Genomic DNA, 21,085 nt, shown 5'->3' on the forward strand with positions numbered 1-21,085 from the left:
GGGAAACATCTGGTTTATGTAAATGAGCAGGGAATTCGATACACGAGAAGATGATTGCAAAATAGCATCCACGTGGTCTCTGCATCATTCAGTTACCTTTTGCAAAAACAAACAGCTATTACGTCTGTAATTGCTGTCCCTTTTTCAGTGCGGCGTGTTAATGAACATGTTTTGCTCCTGCGAATTTGAAACAAATTTTCAAAAAATTAAGAGAGCGAAGCAGCGTGTCCGCAGCAGAAAGGACGGAGCAGGGTTTTCCTGCTGCCGGGAAGGGCCGCACAGGCCGCGCTCAGCCTGCATCGGTTTGCCGGGCGGCGGCTGCGCTCCAACAGCGCCACCTGCGGGGCCATGGCCGGCAGCGCCCGCTGCCGCCGGGAGCCGAGAGCCGGGGGCTGTCCCCCGTGGGGGCTGTCCGGCTGTGGAGGCTGTCCGGCCGTGAGGGCTGTCCCCCGTGGGGGATGTCCGGCCGTGAGGGCTGCCCGGCCGTGGGGGCTGTCCGGCTGAGGAGGCTGTCCCCCGTGGGGGCTGTCCCCCCGTGGGGGCTGTCCCCCCGTGAGGGCTGCCCGGCTGTGAGGGCTACCCGGCCGTGAGGGCTGTCCCCCCGTGGGGGCTGTCCCTCTGCTTCGCCTTCCTCGTCACAGATCCCGGCTCTCTCTCCCGCGCCTTGGGCCGCCGGCCTCCTTGCGCACCAGCGGAGGGGTCCGCGCGCTTCTCTTTGCTCTTCTGCATAAAGCGAGCTAGGAATTCGCCTTTATAAATTCAAACACAGAAAAAGAGTTCTTGTGTTAAAGTTTAATTATTCTTAGTTCAACTTTGCTCCGTCTCGGCCATGTTTTATTAAAATTATTTTGGTGACATTTCTCTTGCATGTTTTCTGATGTGGAAAAACAAATCAAAACCCACTTATAACATGAATCATTGTTAAAGTCAGCAGTAGTCCTCTGTGTAAAATCTGCCAGTAAAAGCTGGGAGGATGGGGATTAAACCTGGAGCACATTAAATTAGTTCCAGTCTATCCCAAGCAGGCTCTGCATTGCTTGCTTAGGCAGGCAAAACGGAAACAGGCAGTTTATAACGAGGCTGGTTTAAAAACCGTGGGGTTCATTTGAAAAAGATTTATATCCCTCACTTATATAAACATTACAAACGTGGGCTGCAAGCAGGAGGCAAATCTTTATCAAAATCTCTTTAAGAGCTTTTTCATTGTGAATAAAACGGACAGCGTGTACTCTTGTTTGAAGATTCGCCAATATCTGTACACTGATCTCTTCTCAATGCTCTCACTAATTAAAATATGACTCAGGGTAGGACAGCGAGACCACCAAGCAGTAGTTTGCTAGGGTCTGACAGAAGTAGCCATGACTGAGGTGGCAGAGGGACATTATTTGAAGGCAGGAGAAGAGATTGTCCTGAGACTAGTGTAGGATTTTTTAGTGGTTATAAAAAAAGAAAAAAGGTGAAATTTTAAATAGAAACAACTGTGTCTAGATTTGTCTCCACCCACCCCCCTTCCCATGGTGTTCTTAAACAGTAGCAGAGACGTATTGTGGGGTATGTGATCTTTGCTAGGACCTGCAGCACTTTCTGTTGGGAGAATCAAAATGTTTGCTCCAGGAAAACTAGAAGTAGTGTGGGATGTGAGGGTCTCGGGTGACAACTGGAGTGCTACTCACATGGTAACATTTCTGCGTAACTTCATTGTGATGGTGTTGTTTTGAAAGTTTAGTTTTAGAAGGAGTAAACATACATTAGTGCAGTAAAAAAATATTTTTAGTAATAACAGTTATTTCTAGCTGTTGCAATGCCGTTTTACTGTATTTAGGGTACATTATAAGAGTTGTTCAGATCCTGGATTTAACAGAAAGTGCTTTTCATATTTCATTTTGATGTTAATAAACAGTGTCTAAAAGAGCTTTGTAATACTGCCTTCCAAAATATGACCCAAGACTCAGATAAATGATTTAAAGTATTTTGTGCATTACAATGTATAACACAGGTACTCTGGATTCTCTCATCAAACCAGGCTGTCTCAGACCTCCCGTTTTTTTGCTGTGGTGGTGTCTCCATACGGAATATCACTTATGACCCAGAAGTCTGATTGTCATGTCCTAAGAGCATACTGACAGATAGCTTGTTAGAAAAGTGGAAGCTTTCGGTGCTGTGGAGTGATTTAAGAATTTTCCAGTAGTTCTTTAAGAAGAAATTTGGATTTTTCTGCTGTTACAGTGGTATGAGTATGCTACAGGAAGCTCTCCCTTCCTGAAGTGTGGGGAGCCAGATAACAAGGAAACAAGGAAAGAAATTATATCAAAGTGCTATATTTTCTCTTTTGTAAGAGCTGTGCAAAAGAGACTGGGAGATACACAGACATACCCATACTGGCTTTTGAAAAGAGAAGCCACTTGATGGTGGGCTCTGTCTTGTGACAACTTGATGGCTATTGATGCTCACTCTAAGTAGGTTACAGGGGACTCAAGTCTGCCTCTGTTGTACTGGCATCAGCATACCATGCCTCAAAATGTAGGTGGGGGCTGTAAAGGGAATTCTTAGCTACACTGAATATTATTTCTCATATCCAGGCCTCAGCATCAGGCTATCAGAGCACTCAAATTAACATTTGGTAGCATGGGAAGCTACCACTGCTTACAGGTGCAGAAAAGTAGGAAGCTCACATTTGGACTTGGAGCTGGGCATTGGTCTCCAGAGGAACAGTCTAGTGCTGACCACTGGGCCAAGAGTCCTTTCTTTGGTACCAAAAATCACAATGGGTAACTAACTGAAAAACATCTTGGAACCTCCCCTTCTCGTATATACAGCTGCATTTGTGGGGTTTTTCTTTCTTTACTGGATAGGTTTGGGGATTTTTTTATATTGCATATAGTAACCACCTTTTGTTGCCTGTTAATGGAATCTGAATTGTGTTGTATTTCAGGACTTGTTGATACACTCCTAAAATAATTTTTTTAAATGTAGTTAACATAGAAGTAGCTTAAGCTAGATCTGGTCTTATCTTTAAAGTGTTGTTTTTTTTTCCCTAGTTAAAATGAGGTGGTATATACATTTGCCCACCTCTTTAGAGTGAAATTTGGAACATAAATGCTTTCTGCGTGAAGCAACTAGGAAATATATATGAAAATAGCTGAAAACTTCTGAAGTCCTTAAATGTTTGGAATGGCATGCGTGATTTAAGTGGTTTTAGATATTGGGACCAGATGTCCTGTGCTCCAGCGGTCTCCCTTTGTGCAAATGGGATTTCATGAGGGATAGCTATGCTGACTCAGGCGTTTGGCTGAGTGGGAGGGAAATCCCAGGGGGACAAAAAGTGGGATTGTTTTTCTAGTTGTAGCTCATGCTGGACAAATGGATGGGGAGGAGGTGTGGCAGGAGCAATCCCCAGCAGCCAGGATGCCCTCACATGGCCCTTGCAGCTGGCAGTGGGAAAGCAGTCTGACATCTTTTCCATCCAGAGCAAGGGGCCAACAGCAAAACCCCTGCTAGTGCCACCCAGCTGGCCTGGCTCCATGTGGGGATGATGGCAATGGTGAAAGGAACCAAAAGAGGAGAGGACCTGCCACATGCCAACCAAAGGAAGGACACGTGGGCCAAGAGGCAAAGAACATCATGAGTGACAAGCAGGTGTTGCATGTACTCTCTAATAACAAGCATCCTAAAAATTCACACACCCACACCAGCCCTGGCTGTGCAGTCTGCTCACCATTGCAGGTGAAAGCCAGCACAGAAGATTCCTGCCCAGCTAGGGAGCTAAAGAAACTGCTTGTAGGTGGTTGAGTTAAATTGTGTTTGAAAAGAGAACTGTTAGCTTCTAGAGCAGGAAAGCATTTCCAGGATGGGATGAGAAGATTAAAAGAGTGGGATTTCAGTAGTGTTGCACTATAATTGTCATTGCCTATGCCTGTATTTCACTTGATGTTTAATATTATATACATGCTGAGTAATTGTTGTTGCTGCAGTTCACACATTTATAGGGAAAAAAAGTCCTTTTCTTTGAAGTATCACTGTTCTCCCATCTGCTGCTCTCTGAAAGATGATTTGTTTTTCATGGTACTAAAAAAATGGACAGGAAAATTAAAGTTTTAACCTGATGCATTTCATAGGATAGAATGAGGTATGGTTGTATAATTAACTTTCTTTTATTCTTCCCAACCTGAAGAGGAAAAAAAATGTTCTTCCGTGTGCAAATCATGCTGCAGTGAGCATCCTCCAATGGAGATGTCCTGTGAATGAAAGATTCCTTCCACAGACAAAAATGAACAAGGCATTCTTAAGTTATAAACTTACTTATACACATGACATCTGCCTTTAATCACCATGAAAGCCTGAATCCTGCTTGAAGCATAGTGAGCCTTGTACAAGGGCTAGAAATGTCAGTACTCTATTGTGATAACATTTACTGTGCTGATTAACAGCTGTGGTGCTTTGCAGAAGAATGATAATCTGCCTTTATGTGTCTTTGTGTTGCCGTTGTGTCTCCTTCCTGTGGTTCCAGCTGGGGCTGTGGACAGCGCAGTGGAATCTCCTCTGCAAACCTCCCATGTCCATATATTTCTATGTATTATGTCTCTGTCTATCTGCAAACCAAGGTGTAAAATATTTAAAATACAATGCAAAACATTTTCAAATTAGCTACTGTTTAAATTTCTATAACAACGTGATTTGGCATCTAGTCTCATAGAACCATCTCATGCAAGTTGATGTTTTAAATGTCTTTCAAGTTTCTTGGCATCAAGGAGTTTCAGTCAGTAGTACTTTAGTAAATTCCAACAGTTTTTGTTTTAGTGTAGATTGTCTTAGTGGTAGATTTTCACCAATTTTCTTGAATCTCAGGGACACTGCAAAATGGGGTATGTTCTGCTCAAGATAATACCCCTGCATATTTTATATAAAAGTATGATCTCTGAGCATCACTAAAAGATATCAGGTGTATGTTTGGCCCAACCTTAGCTGAAGTCATTATTTGAGTGATGCTTTGGTGCAGACTAGCATTGTGGCTCGTGGCAATGTATGATTGATATCCTGGTTGTCTGTTAATATCAAGCTTGTAGGGGCAGAAGTTGACTGGATTTATTTTTAAAAGTTTGATGGTAAGATAACACACTTAAACACAAAAAGCCAGAAAACAAATGTCTTTCAAATGGACCCATACAGTCATGCAGGCTCCAAACTGCTTTTGTTTTTCACTTGATATGACTGGTTTTGCCGTTTTACCCTCACCCCCAGCCCTCATTTTTAATTTCTGGTACCAGTGTCCACCATGGTCTGACCCATCACCAAATATCTGGAGGTTTTCCTGCAGCTCTGAGGAATTTCTTGAACATTTGATGGTAGATTAACATAGGACTGAAGGAGGATGCATAAAATTAAGGTTCGAGAGAAAAGAGATGGTAGAAAAGGCAAGAATCTGAGGGAAAAGCACAAGATGGGCTTGTTTTGACTGTCAGTCTCCTTTTATGACTCACTGCCTTCACAGCATGTACTGCCTTCATCCTTTCTGCTGTTTCTGAAGTATTTTTCCCTCACAGTTCACAATTTATTTCACTGCAATCAAGAACCGTGCTAAACAGTTTATAGTTTTATTCACGAGATGTATTTAATGCACAGTGTTCTATTCCATAAGACCGCCAAGTCTGTGCTTTCTGCTTGTCTTCTGCCCTTTCACCCTCAAAAGTCTTTGTGAAATGTGCACACCACTTGGAACATCCTCACCAACTTGAGAACTGGAAAAATCATAGTTTTAACTTCCCTCATTCCTCATGTGCCTTTCTTGACTAGATTCAAGTGCTGTCTCATATTCTGAAATTTTCTTCTGTCTGAAGAGATGTACATAAGTTGCTATTCTTCTTTTTGATAAGGAGCTGTCTCCCACTATGAAATTTACCCTTTCAATTGTTTTGTAACTCCTTTCAATATTATCTCTAGTTTTTCACATCCTCTTATAAATATGGACTCTAGGACTCAGCACAATATATAGGAATTAATCCTGATACTGCCACATGCTGTATAAACATGCTTTCCTACTTCTGTCCCGTGGATCCTGTATTTTATAGTTCCATTGGTCCTTTTGCCTTGGCCTTGATGTGAGCATGTTTATTATGGATTGGATCAAAATGCAGCTGAGCTAGTTTGTTTAACAAAAAACGTTCACTTCTGCTCAAAAGCAGCTGCCTACAGAAGATTAAGAGAAGAGGACAAGGTTATATGATATTCTCCCTGTTCCAACCATTATGAGTTCTGTAACAGTTGTGGTTTCTGTGTATTTACTAATATTTGATGGAATTTTTTTCCCCTGTGAGATTTCCCATTATCTTTGTGAGCCCGAGTAAGAATTTAGCAGCACAACAACATTTGGCAAGTTCCACATCTGAGCAAATTGCATGAGGAAATACCTCAATTTAATTTGCTCTTTAAACTGGCTCCTTTCCAGCTTTGTGTATTGCCTCTTTTTTGTTGTGGTGAGACAGATAAGCAATCATTCCCTACCTGCCTTCTCTAGTCCACTCATGATGTTTTAGACCTTTTCTCTGTGCTGGATCACCTGTTTTTCTAACCTGAATGATTATAGCTAGTTATCTAAGCAGGAATTCAATCCTTTTCTTTGTCCTGAGCATCTCCCAAATCTTTCTTATTAATTGTTTCCTGGGACAGAATCCCCTCATTCTGCAGACATGATCTGCACTATTGAATGACCAAATCAGTTATACTATATTTTTCTTGATTTATACCCCTTTTATTAGTTTTCTAGCTCTCTGGATTCTTAGCCCTTGTTTTGTAGTGGTTGCATGCTTTCCCATTGTTTCCCTCAAAGCTGATGAGACTTAACCTCATAGGATACTATGTTATCCTTGTGCCCTTTTCTCAACTTTGAACCCCTACCATGTTCTGGCAATTTGCTCAATATTCCAAGATTTATAGAAACAAACAGCTTCAAAAGCCACACACAAAAAGTCCTGACATGCACAGCACCAAGATATTTTTCTGATACAGGTTTTGTCTTGGCTTGTATTCCTTTTTCATTCTGCTGACACTGTTTTTGCTGTGCTGATTCATGTTTGTCCCAAATATGTCTGTAGAAACTATCACAGCTAAAAGCTTTGACTGAGTAGGTTAGAAGTATTCCCTTTTTAACATGCTGATGAGTCTCATGTCAGTCATGAATGATTTAAGTAGAATTCTCCTTATCCTTGCAGAGCTTCATCTAATGAAATCCAGACTGATTAAATGTCCTTTTTTCAGTACACTGTTCCTTCTGAAACCCCATGTACCCATTAAAATAACTTAACACAGCACAGCTGTACATGTAGATGATCTCCAAAGACAGAGGGAAAAACTGGACCATACCATGTAATGATACATTGCCAAACAGCATAACTCACTACAATGAGGTAATTTTGGTGCTGTGGAAAAAGAGATATGAGTGGGCATTTGAATTTTCTTAAAATATGTAAGTCTTGCAGTTACTTGTCACTGACATAGTGACAGAATCTGCTTGTTGTAGCAGAAGAAACAAAAATAATCAAAGAAGTTGTAAGATTAAGAAATTGTTGTCAAGCAATTCTCAGTGTAGTTCTCAGTGAAGACAGGATAAATGTGTTAAGAAAAAATCTTAATTATGTTGTTAAAAATATAGTTTCTTTTATGTTCTAAGGATATTCATTAAAGAAAAATACTGGAATATACTACTTTGGCTATGGGATCCAAATGAAATCCAATTGCTTAGGTCATGATCATAGGCTAGGGAGTTACTGGCAGAAAGAACTGTCCTGGGCTTTGCTTTTGTTTTGTTTTTAGAAATGATAGGGCTTGAAGAGCTTGTTTTAAATACTTGGATTATTATCACATATTAGCTGTTAAGTATCAGTGCTATGTTTTTGGAATTATGCAAGACACGTTAAAAAATTATCTCTGACCAGAAGAGCTTACAGATGTTGTGCTTTTAAAAATTTCTTCAGTAATTTCTTCTTGCCTTTGACTTGTCACTTTGTTCTGTAGTAACTTCTAACATCCTGGATAGATATTCATCAGGTATCAAAGACCTTTTGATATCTGTAGTGATGACTAATAGACACCAATTAAGCATCTGGCCATGTGACAGTGTATTGAAGAAGTCATCCAATGAACAGGTGATTATTTCTATAATTTTCTTTTGTCTCTTGGCAACCTTAAACTCTAGCTCATCTAAGCTTTAAATCAGCACTGTTGCATAAGGAGGCAGTCCAGTCTTTGTCCTTGACAACTAATGTGTTTCTGTGGCCAAGCAGTAAATCCAAGCAGACAACCAGTATGGTTAAAATGATTTATTTTAATGCACAGTCATAGAAACACTCTAGCAGGTGCAGAAGGAAGAGGCTGCTGTGGTGAGTGGAAGGCGAGAATGAAGTCTAATTGGGGGAGCATGAGCAAGTGATGAATGTGAATTTGTATCTTTGACAGCGTGAGCCAGGTCAAAAATAGCTTCTGGAAAGCTTACTCCTTTTCTTTCATTTGTTTATAGTAAAATTTTAAGATGCTGTCTCTCTACAGGGAAAGCCTGAAAATTGTCTCTCCAGTTTTGAGAACACAGTTCCTTGGGCAATGTTCAGAGTGGGTGACAAATGCAGAAAAGGGGGCAGGAGATTGATTTTAGCTCTGTAGGGATATTTCATTCAAACAGAAGAATCATTAAAAGTAATGACAGAGGAGACAGGTCCTAGATTCTTTTACTGTTTCCTGTGTCTCTTACTAGCAGTTTAGTTCTGTACTGTTTTCTTTATATGTATATTCTTGGTGGGTTTCTGTATCATTTATCAAGTGGATAGACAGACGCTGCCATTAAAGAGAGGAAGATGCAATCTCTTGGTATTGGCAGGGGCAAGTCATAAAGCTGTTTTGGTCTCCAACAAAAGGCACTTGATGTCTCTCCTGATCTTGAATGGCTTAACACTTTTTTTTTAACTGCAGGCAGCCATTTACTGCCAGCATCATACACCTCCACTTTCAGTCTGCTGTGAGTTCACTCAATGCTTTTTCTGCTTTCCCCTAAGGCCAAAGTTTGCTCATTCTCCCTGCAAGGAGAAGTTTTGTCAGCCCCTCCCCAGCTGGAAACTTAAGTTTGAGACTAAAACTTTACTTCCTGACAGAGGAAATATATAGATAGTGGACTTTGGTTATCTAAAATCACCTGTCTGAATAACTGTATGCTCTATATTTTGACATATGCAGATTGAAGTGTTTCCTAATGGTGAGAGTGTGGTACTTTGAAGAACTTTTTTTTCTGTGTTGTGTTTTGGGTTGCTTATACTTGAATGATGCCCTAGAATATGTGAAGAGAAGACAAAGCAGACGTACACTTTTATCAAAACCTGCCTAAGTCAATAATTATATGATTTCTAGAGTTTCATGTAGTGAATCATAATTTGAATGGTAAGATCATACTTAACTGATTTATTGTGCCAAATCACTAGTCACATGTAAGACATTTAATAAAAACTAAATACATGAAATAATTGTTTTGCAGGGAGTACAGACATCTTCCCACCCATATGGAAATTATGTGCAATCAACCCCAAATCTCAGATGGCCAAACAGTGTAAAACAGCGAGTAGCAGAACTGCAGCATTTGATTTATGGGCAGCTGAGCACGGCAGGCAGCAAGGACTCCTCCTTAGCTTGGCAGCGCCTGTTGTTTTTACTAAAATGACTATTCCTGCAGAGATCTATTACCATCAAAGGATCTGAGCCAGTTTCACATACCCATGAGGTTCTCCTTTGGTGCCATTGTCACTTTTAGCAGTTAGAATGTTCTTGCCTATGTCTGGACAGTGGGAAAGTTAATATGCAGTGTGCCAAATCACAAACCACAAACAGTCAAGCCCAGGTAAAACATAAAAAATCAAATAGGGTGATATTGGAAAGGTGCTTACTCCGCATCTCTTTTCCCACCTAAGTTATCAATAAAAGGAGCTGTTATTAAATAAGTTAGTCCAGCAGCATGGGGCAGCAAATTACCCAAGGGCTTGTGAGTTTCCACTGATTCTTCTGCTGGTTTTACTTGCAGATAGGTTTTGGGTTGTTTTTAGTTTTGGTTTTCCCAAAAAAAATTCTTCACTTGTATAAAGCTGTGTGGTTCCCATTCCAAGAAGTTCTGTTTAACTCATGCAGCCTCTGAAGGAATTAAACATGTTTTGCTTCCTGAACAGAAAGCCACTAGAATATTAATACTGAGGTAGTCTCTCAAGATTTATCTCCTCCTTTCTCCTGGATTTTAAAGAAAACAAATTCTACTTGGTTGAAGTTGATTTTTGCTGTAATGTTTTTTATGAGGAGTTGAGGACACTGGGATGGAAGCACAGGGGTTAAAGTGCTCAGTTCTCTTCTAAGATTTGTCAGGGACACGTCTTAATTCAAGTAAACGCTGAACCTCCTCTACCTCCCAAACTCACTCTTTTTCCTATTGAGAAAAATAAGTCTAATGATACATATGGCTTTAGATTCTTACAGGTTTTTTAATATTGAAAATAATGCTTCGCACAGAATTGCAAAACATTTTTGCTTGGATTATTACACTTCCTCCTAATTCCTGTAGATCTATAAATACGATTTTAAATAAGATTTTGAAACATAATGTCATGTTCAGTGTTTAAACCCCCCCAGAATGTATTTGTACTTTCTTCACTATTATCTCATCTGCCAAAAGTCAGACCTTTTGCAAAAATCAGCAAATTGACATCAGTTTATTTATCCTTGGGGACATCAAACTACTACACTGCCTAAGTTCTAAAAATAAATAACTAAAGAGGGTGGAGGGAAGAGATGGCACACAACAAAAATCTGTCACAAAGTCTCCCTGATTTCTGTAGAGTGTATGATTTCAGCATTAAAATGTCCAAACAATGCAACTGAGAAGTAAGTATTCGAACTTGGGCCCTTTTAGCTGGCTCTACATTAAGCAGCATTAATGTTTTTGTACAGTCTTTGGAAAGCTCAGAATTGACCTGTTTTTATTATTTTTATTGGCTCCCTTGATGATAGACAAATGGGGCTAACTTGAGGCCAACATAACCAGCAGGAAATTTGGGTCATGGGTAGTTACATTTTTAAAACTCATGTTCTAGGGCTGTTCAATCAGGGTAATTGATTGATTGTTAGGTGGTGCAGGGAGCCCCTAAATCACTGGAGGTGGCCAGATAATGACAATCTGCCAGTGGATTTTGTTTGAGGCAAATTTCCCAGCTCCCTGTGGAGCCCTGCTCTGCAGTGAGATTGTGAGTCCCTTTGTTTTTTTCATACACAGTCCAGTCCAACTGGCCTGTTTGGACAAAATAGCCTCTGAAACTTGGAAGTTCCATTTGAAGTCCTCTGTAGTGCCATTTCCCAAGAGATAAGGGGAGAAACATTCCAGAGAAGTTCATACCCCAGAAAGACCCTACGTGCATTCTGAAGTTAATGGTTTATTACAGCTCTTTAATATTTTTTTTCCTCTTTCATTTTTACTTTGAAGATAAGAGGTGGCAATTGTTACTTGAAGTTGTTGAGTTTTAGCCTGTCCTACAGTAAATCACCCTGAAAGTTTAGACATGATTTTTTTTTAACCATGTACGTTTGAAAGTTTGCCAAAGATGCTGTACATGTGTACTTGCAGGAGCGACAATCCTCAGGCAGGAGCTGCTCACTCTACTGTTCTCTACAACCATGGGCATCCTCAGTGCTCCATGCCTGTGGCTAATCTGTGCATGCAAAATGCAGCTTTTTCAAGAGCTCATCTTGGTTGATGTAGCAGCATGCCATGCATTTAGAGATGGAGTGAAGTAGAGTTTGTGGACTGGGAAGGGAGGAGGGGAATAGATGATGTGCCAGTAGATAGTAGCTGATGTTCAATAATACCTGGCATAGGTCATGCCTCTTCATAAAAATGAATTCAGGTAAATATAGACTGAAGTTCGTCATCTATTCTGGAATAACTCCACACGTAGGTTTACCTTGATTTCTTAGATTTTTAGGGCTGATTAGGCTTTTGTTCATTGCAGATGGCTTCCTTATGATAGGTGCATACCTCTGAATTCCTTGAAGCTTTGTCTTTTTCCATCTTAGGATCTGAAAGAATCTGTACTGGTATCCAGATGAGAATTTGTTTGTGTCACTTTTTCAGAAGAGAAGAGATAATATGGAAATTAAGGCAGGGCTCAGTTGAAATCCAGGAATAAAACAGCCTTGTTTTGAGGATGGCCCAGCTACCAGCACATGCCAGACCAGTGCCAAACACCATAGATTTGCTTCCTGGGTGGAGCAGTGCTTGGACTTACTGTGTATGCGATTTAGCACTCCCTGCCCAAACACAGAGGGTGCCAACCCCTTCTGGATTTTAGAATGTTCCTTCTTGGCTCCCACATGCTTTTGACCACTGCAGCTTTGTAATTTACAGCTTTAAGTCTGCAGTTGCACTTAACTGTTAGGTGTAGTGGATAGTTAGAAAATTCTTCTCCAAAGTATGTGTTCAAATGGAAACATAACATCTGACCACACTGAAATCCCAGGAAAGAAGAGTCCATGGCAAAACTTGTATGACAAAAGCAGGGTGGGGTACAAAAATCCACAGAAGTGTAGTTTCTAATAGCACAGCCTGGAAAAAAGTTTCTTGGAGCTTAAGTAATTCATACTTTCTTAATGATTGTGATCTGTGGTGGATCAGTGTGGGTATAAAAATGACAGTTTCTGAGATGCTTGTAAGTGTTTTTGAGACTGACAAAGAACAATTAAAAATACAACCAGACCACCTGAAATCTTGCATAGAGTACACCAGGAGACAAAGCTTTCCGTTTCTGTGTTCCTAAAGCCATTGCATGGTTTTGCTGTTGTATAAACTTGTGTCTCTTCAGAGTATGTTTGACTTGTAATTTATTTATTTATTATTCATCAATTTAAAGGGTATATTATTGTCTGTGGATCCTATTTACCATGACTAGTCTGTGTGAAGTTACTGTAGTAACAACCGAGAATAAATGTCTGCAAACTTGACTCCTCAGATTACAAGAGATTTGTACACTGTGAACTGACCCACAGGATTTCACAGGGGAATCTTGTAGGTGATCACAGGACAAGGAAGGGGCAGGGTAGTGGTGTTGCAGGAGACCTCCTGGATTGACCTGAGCAATCACTACCACCAGGAGAGAAGGGCTGTTCTGCTTTCCTCCCACACCTCCATCCCAGAGCAGAGTGTTCCTCCTGTTTGCCTTGCAGTGTTCCCGCCTCTCACCTGGTCCTGCTGCTGAGTTCCCGGCTAAGCCAAAGCAGAAAATTAGCATGTAGAAGTTTCAACCACAGGTATTTGTGGGCAGTGAGGGTGGCAGTTTGATGGTACAATTAGTCACTGGCCTGTTCTGAGTGGCAGAGACCTGCACAATGGATCTAAATGCCAGCCCTGGTGTTGCCTGATGTGGATGTCAGCAAGTCAATGGAATCTGGGCTTTGAACCCCCTGCTCATGTACAAAATCAGACCTGAGGATGAAGCCTAAAATTTAGAGGAATTGTTTGACTTTGTGCTTTGTACCATTTCTACCCATACCAAGGGATGGATGCTCTCATCTTCTCATCATACAGGTACTTTGAGAAGATCTAATCATAAGGCTTTTCAAGTGCTAAAATGCTGCTGTCATGAATCGCTAAGAAAAAAGCAGTATACAATTAATAAATTCACTGTCTGAGCAGCAAATAAATCACATCATCATCTACTGACTACTGAGAATATGAATATTGAATGATGTGCCACAGGAATGTGTGATCCTAACTTACAAGCACTATGGAGGCAATCTGACACAACCTTCCTTCTGTTTTTCAGACTATTGGCGAGTCAGAAATGCCCAGTGTTTTGAACCAGTTATTGCCAATGATCAAGTCTTACAACGAAAGGACAAAAGATGATTATGCCTGTGAGGACTTCCTTGTTTTGCTGATATACATATATTCTGTGGTTGGAGAAATCAAATGTGGAAAAGAGCTTGACACAGCTGAAGAAAAGGTGAAAAGGGCCCTTGTCAAGGCAATTTGTGATGAGCCAGAGCCTTCTCCTTTGTTGCAGAAAATTACAGGTAAGATTCTGCTTTTGTGGTGAGATGTTGGATGTCTGGGAACATGTGAAGTGGGAGAAGTGTATAAAAATGGCTTGACTTGTCTGTGGTGCTGAGAGTACATGAGTAAGCACAAGGATTTCCTGTAGATTTGTTCCATCTCCTGTGTTCATATATGCCAAATGCTGACAGGCTGTCCTTGAAGAGTGCTGAGTCTGATGAAAGCTCTACAAGTTGTTCTTTTTGTTAAAGGTTTGCTAAGTTTGTGTGTTTTCATAAGGTAATCTTTTCCACAATTTCTTTCATTGATTGGTGTAAAGTTGACCCTGGGAAGTCAGAATTAATCCTGGAAACATGTTCAGTGAACCACAGTTGCTTTGTGAATATGAGGAGCTGGCTTGTCTGGCATAAAAGAAGAAATGTGTCTAAAACCAACATAGAGCATTTTGCTGAAACAACATGAACATTAGCCTTTAAAAATAGCATGGTAAGCCTTTTTTTTAGATGAGCACTCATAGAATAGGAAAGCCCTAACCTCTTGTTGCCGGTATCACATTTTAGAAACAAAAAACTGCTAAAAACTTAATTTTAAATTAGTGAGCTGTGGCTCAGGGGTGGCCTAGCATGGCAGAGGGGATCTCACTTTCTGCTATCAGTTTTCTCAGTATTTAGTAATATTGAGACCAGGTCATCATAGAGGTGGGAAGCATAAATCAAGATGTGAGGAGCTTACAATTGAAAGTGTTTGCCAAGAATGGGCCTAAGTGGGGAGCCTCAAGGGAAGTGGAATAATACTGCTATTGGTTATTCTGGTACTATTCCCTATGGACACTTCTAATTCAAAATACAGGTGTGGTCTTACTGGTCTGCAGTTGTTTTGAGAGTAAAATACTGTAATAGTTAAAGGACTTAGGGTAGGAGTGGGGTCACTCAGTCATATTTGCACTGTGGTGTTATTTAAATACTACTGGCCACAGTGCCCGCAGTGTTCCAGGCTTCTTGTAGGCTTTTGCCTTCCTGTTTTTCAATGTGTACTGCACATCTTGTCCACCAAATGATGCTTCCCTCACAACTTCAGTGGGGTCTTCTAGTGAATGGGATGTAATAATTTCTAAATCTCTGTTTTCGTTATTTTTCCCTTTCTCCAATAATCAAAGAAGAGTTTTAAATCACAGTTTTATCAGTTTCTCTTCATTGTGCTTCAAGTAAGTATGTGAAGATTTAAGTCTCTAAAACTTCAGCCAAGTACCAAAGAGAAGCTGAGAAGAAACCCAGTACAGATAGTTTTAGACCAAGCCCATCATTATTATGTGATGAAATTGATTGCATAACACAAAGCCAGAGTCTTTACATCCTTATATTTTTCTATCTGTGTTTTAGCACAAACATGTCTGTGCAATCTGCACAAGTAGGTGACAGTATTGCGTACTTTTTGCATACTCATTGCTTGATACTTTTTTGATTCTTCAGCATTTTTTGATTTTACATCTTATATTTTGAATTATTCATGGGAGAGGGCAAAGGAAAATAACATCTATTGTCATAACCAGAAATCAACATCATGTTGGCAGCAAAATATCACATGAAATTTCTGGGAATACTCCATAGGTCATTTTCAAGCCTTTATTTATCCAACCATTTGCTTTGTCAGTGCTAGTGGAATTAGCTGAATTTGCAATTTGCTGTATTTGCAGTACAGTGGAATTGGGAAGACCTAAAACTTGACCAGCCTTAGACCTACTCCTCTTTGATCTCTATTTTGCCAGGCTCGTGTTCTACAAGCCCTCTGAACCTTAGGTAGCTTGCTTGCCCTCTGAACCTTACATAGCTTTCTTGCTACTTGAGAGGCAAAGCAAGTCTGAACTGAAGGACCAAGCTTTCCTTCAGAGGCACAGCAGGACTCTCTTTGTAGCAGGGTTGAAAGTCAGGGAATAGAGAGCAGTGATGTTTTCTCCTTTTTGTACAGTTGTAGATATAGTGCCAAGACATATTCTGCTACCAGCAGAACATCTATGAACTACAGATTGACTATTCCTTTTAGCAGATGCAGGTTGGCATATTTTCACATAGTCAACACAGCTCTGCAAATTAGCAACAGCCACGAGTCTGGACAGATCATGTTCCAGATCTACAGTGTTCTGCCCTCATTTTACTTTTAAGTCAGAAACAAAAAAACCTTTTTTTTTTTATTCTTAAGGGGCCACAAAAGTTAACTAGACTAAAATAAATTTCAATGATACTTAGAATTATTAATTCACAGTCAGAACAAAGTAAAATGCTCATGGCCTTTTCACCTTACTATCAAAGTAAGTAATAGGAAAAATGTCAAATGAGGTGCATCAGGAGAGAAAACTCTGCCAGTTATTAGGTGGATTTGAGAGACACTGCCTGCTGGTTCATTCCTTACCTCCATGGTGAAGTTTCAAACCTGCTTGCAATTCTTGATTGGACAGCTTGGGTTATAGCGAGAGATAGCAAAATTTACTGTTGCCTGTAAAAAACGGCACACAGAAGTAATAATAGGTAGGCTGCAAATCCAAGCACTTCAAAGTTGAGAAATGCCAGTAAATAATTTTCTCATGTAACCATCATTTGACTCCTGTGTGCATTGTAGCACAATCCTCAATTTCATGATTATATAATATTTTCTATGAGCCGTGGCTGGATTCACTGCATGGACTGAACACCACTGAGAACTAGAACAATGTAGCTTCAGTTATTCTTCACATGAGGAAGACGTACTAATAAAGTGAGACTCATGATATTCAGCAAGTAACTTTCTCTGGCTCTCAGTTTGCCGTTGATGAAGTGGACTGGTGCTCTCAGCTTTGTGACTCATTTTGGAATTTGAAGCAGAAAGTCATTAAATTACATTTTGAGGTATTAGTAATTACATGTCTTTGAACAGAGGGGACTTTGTGCTCTGCTTCCTGATACACCTGGTGCCTGATGTTTTTAGCTTGGGCCCAACACTGTACTAAGGGTCTGTGGTTGATTTAAACTGAAATTTAAATTTAAACCCATATCTTAGCTGTGGCTCTGAACTGCTGCCTCAGCCTTCTGCTTTCTTCTTTTCTGCAAAGCATGGAAGTTGTGCAGTCTTAGCAAGTATACATTTTTCTTAGTTTTATTTGTTGTTCCCATAGAGTCACTTGAGAAATACAAAGCAAAAACCTTTAAAAGCTTTAGAAGACTTGTCTTTTGAGATCAAATTATCAGTCAAAGTATTAGTCAGGTTTATATGAGTTATCTTTTATTCCTATTATACTTGTTAAATATAAACTTATTGATGCTTGCATGACTCCATGCCTATAGGAAATCTCCAGTTTCCAGTTTGTGACTGCCTCACAGAGCTAGTGCAAATCTCCCCCAAAAGAGGCAGCCCACAGGTGCACAGGGGATATTTGTGCTATTTGGTGTTACCTAGTGAAACTGGACTAGTATTTGCAGCAGTGGAAAGACAGCAATTGTCAGAGACAGGGCTGTCTGTCCCATTGGGCGTGCTAGGTTTCCCTAAGGCGCTCCAGGTTGCAGCCCTCTGCAGAATACCTTAAAGATGCAGCACTTGCACAAGCTTATATTGTGTTAGAAGCACAAGCCCTTCCAATTTCCTGGCTGTTGAGTGTTAGGATACTCAACCTTGTTATTGCCTGAACATATGTTTTCCCAAATATTTGTACAATAGCATTCTGCATTTATGTAACACTCTGTTTCATTGAAGCACTAAAAAATATCCTGGAACTGTGAAGCAAAATGAAAATGGAGTGCATTAATCACACACTTAATTTTAAGAAATACAAAACTAATTTTTGCATGCATGATAATATAGAAGTACATTAGCAGTGTCTTGTTTGATGGAACTGTTAAATAATAAGTGTGGTGCTAGAGTATCCTAATACCTTGGGTAATAAAACTGAATGTAACAGTTCCAAGATTTCTCCTGGGTGTAATTTATCTCAAACATATGTTCTTCATCACTGATTCCAGCAGAAAGTTACAAATTGGAGGGGAGAAAGAATAGACCAGAACATAATGGAAAATGATGCTTTTCCCAGAATGCTAGGTTTGGGAGCTTTAGAGGTGGGGCTTTTTGGCAGCTGTTTGAAAATAAACCCGCTGCAAAATAGCATATTTATTTTATCATCTTATCTGTTCATCTAGTTTTCTAAATGTCTGTGTAGAGCTGTGTGCAAATGCAAACGTCTGCAAAAGTAATGCTAATAGAGCCACAAAGCAATAAAGGTCTATTTTTTCAGCTGTGCCATTCTCTTTTTCATCTGCAAGTCTCTGTGGGAGCTTTGTAGAGCAGATCTGCCTTCCATGGTGTGCTCTGAGGACTCCCAGCCCAGCCCCAGCACAGGCAGCTGGCTGTGCTGCCCATGTGCAGTAACTTTCACCTGGTAGGGCCTTATCAGTTGCATCCTCCTGAGCACAGGTGTAATAGGAATAAAATTCCTCTTTTGTGGCAGGAACTGCTGGAATTTTTAATCACAAAGTGGATTTCTGGACCTTTCTCTTGCTTTTTCTAAATCCTACGTGTTGTATAATGCGGGGGGGAAAGCAAACTGAGAAATCTTTAAGTAAAGACCAAAGTGGAAATACAGAGTTCTTTAATGTCTAGAGCCTTGTATAAAGGAAATACAAGCTGTCTGAAGTCTGTACTGTACCCTTTTTGACCTGTGTAAAAATCTAGGGACTGGGAATCATAAGTCTTTTTATCTTTTATTTGTCTGGAGCTACATCTGAATCTTTGGTTGTGGGAGGAGAGGTTGGATGGTATTTCTTACTCTTTTCTCATAGATTTGGGTTAAATTTGCAAGAACAGAATAAAGGTGATGGGCCCGGGGAGGATTCCTTGCCCATGGCAGTGGGGCCGGAACTACAGGGTCCCTTCCAACTCAAATCTCTCTGTGATTCTGTGATTCCGAGATTCTGTGGAGTGTAGGCATTGCCATATTGGATTAGACACTTCTCAACTGGTTATGCTCGTCCTCAGCACATGATTTTTTGGGGAAGATGTTTCATGTTAATGAAGTTACATACTAATGCCAGTGTGGCCTAAGTATCTTTAATCCTAAAGTCACTACTGGTTTTGCAGTAAGTGTTTGCGTTCCTAGACAGGGATGGCCAGTTCTCTCAGAGGACAGACATACACACTTTGATTTGGTTGTGGTCTTCACTGCTGGTTTGGAGCAACAATTTCCCAAACCTGGCTATATAATGGGTGGGTAGGTAGGTATGAGATTGGCTGAAGTTATACTGTATCCCTTCTAGACTAAATGTGCCACTTGTTTTGTGTAGAAGAGAGTTTTCCCAGCTTCACAGTAGAGGTATAGCTCAGGTATCTGGTAGTGATTTTTTTATTCATTCAGAAAAATAAACCATTGTTTAAAACATAAAATCCAAGAGTGAATTCTGAGTGATTTTAAAGTTTCCATGCTTTTACAGAAAACAAGTGTTTTCTGTACAGTTAATAAAGTTTGCACTAGTCCATTGGAATGCTAGCCCCCTTCCTTGCATCCTAGCTTATTTCCAAGTAATCTGTGAGTTTTGCAGCAGAACTGATGGGAAAATATAGTCATGACTTGAAAAAAATTGAAACATATTAATGGCAACAAGTAGACAAATTAGAGAAAGGGTTAATCTGGTGTTTCTGTGTAGTGTAGGTATTAATCTTGGGAACTATAACTGGCTGTATTTATCCAAAATAAAATAAAAAAAATCTGCAACTAAGTCATTGCTTGCTGTCATTTAGGGAAATACAGAAAAATTTAATCTTGTCCTTTCTGAGTTTGCAACAATTACATTATTCAAGAAATTAAAAGATCTTTGTTTTGAATGTTTAGAGAAGTCTTAATGAGCTGTGCTGTCTGCCAGCCTTCTCAAGACCTTTCATTTTGCCCATTCACACTTCAGGAGCTTTGCATTTGCATTATCTGCACAAAAAACCAAGAGCCATGTGTAAGCAATGTTGGATCCTTCTGGGGCATTCCTGCGTGTCTGGGTAGAGGACTGAGGTTTAAAAATTGATCCATGATTCCAGGTGTATGGAAATTGGTGCCAGTAGATGTAGTAAATAAGCATCTGCTCCCCACCAAAACAAAGGTTTCTAAGTGTTGTGGTTTAACCCCTGCCAGCCCCATGCAGCCCCTGCTCACTCACTCCTCCCCCGTGGGATGGGGAAGAGAATCAGAAAACTAAAAGGAAGAAAACTTGTGGGTTAACATAAAGACAGTTTAATAGGCAAAGCAAAAGCTGTGTGCACAAGCAAAGCAAACCAAGGGATTCATTCATCACTTCCCATGGCCAGCCATCCCCAGAAAGGCTGGGTTCATCATCTGTAACAATGACTTGCGAAGAAAAATGCCATCCTTCCAAATGTCTCAGCCTTCCTCCTTCTTCCCCCAATTGTAGATATTGAGCATGACTCCATATGGTCTGAAATATCCCTTTGGTCAGTTGGGATCAGCTGTCCTTGCTGTGTCCCCCTCACAGCTCCTTGTGCACCCCAAGACTCCTGCTGGGGTGAGGTGAGGAGCTTAAAAGGCTTTGAACTCTGTGTAAGCACTGCTCATCAGTAACTAAAATATCCATCTGTTATCAACCCTATTTTCAGCACAAATCAAAACCAGACTCATACCAAATATGAAAGTGATGAAAATTAACTGTATCTCAGTCCAAACCATCAAAATAAGATAAATAGTTCATGTTAAAATTTCACAAGGGTTGCAGAGGGTGAGAGAATACCTTAACACATCGAATTTGTAATTTTTGAACATGTAAAGAGTCATACTCATGCCTAATGTTAGTAGAACAGCTTTGCACTCTGGTTTGAAATGGGAAGACCTCTTTCCACCAGGTTGGTCTGTCTATGTGCATGATTGTAGGCTGCATTGTTTGGGTAATCTCTGTTCTGTTTCCTGCAAGTCCTGCAGCTCTGTAGTGAAGACAAATGCCAGAAATGTCACAGAGTGTGATCTGAGTAGAGTTATCTATACGTATCTGCTGTGATAGAGAGAGGAGCTGC

At 40.3% G+C, this 21,085-nt stretch overlaps 1 protein-coding gene across 1 annotated transcript in view; it reads left to right on the top strand.

Moving 5' to 3' along the window:
- SCFD2 (sec1 family domain containing 2) overlaps nt 1–21,085 on the top strand; it is a 187,369-nt gene that overhangs the window by 65,290 nt on the left and 100,994 nt on the right. Inside the window, exon 5 of the mRNA XM_064418169.1 lies at nt 13,830–14,079. Within this exon, the coding sequence (XP_064274239.1) occupies nt 13,830–14,079 (250 nt within the window). The remainder of the gene's footprint in view (nt 1–13,829; nt 14,080–21,085) is intronic.

The sequence above is a fragment of the Passer domesticus genome, chromosome 4 (assembly GCF_036417665.1).
Source record: "Passer domesticus isolate bPasDom1 chromosome 4, bPasDom1.hap1, whole genome shotgun sequence".
Classification (NCBI taxonomy): Eukaryota; Metazoa; Chordata; class Aves; order Passeriformes; family Passeridae; genus Passer; species Passer domesticus.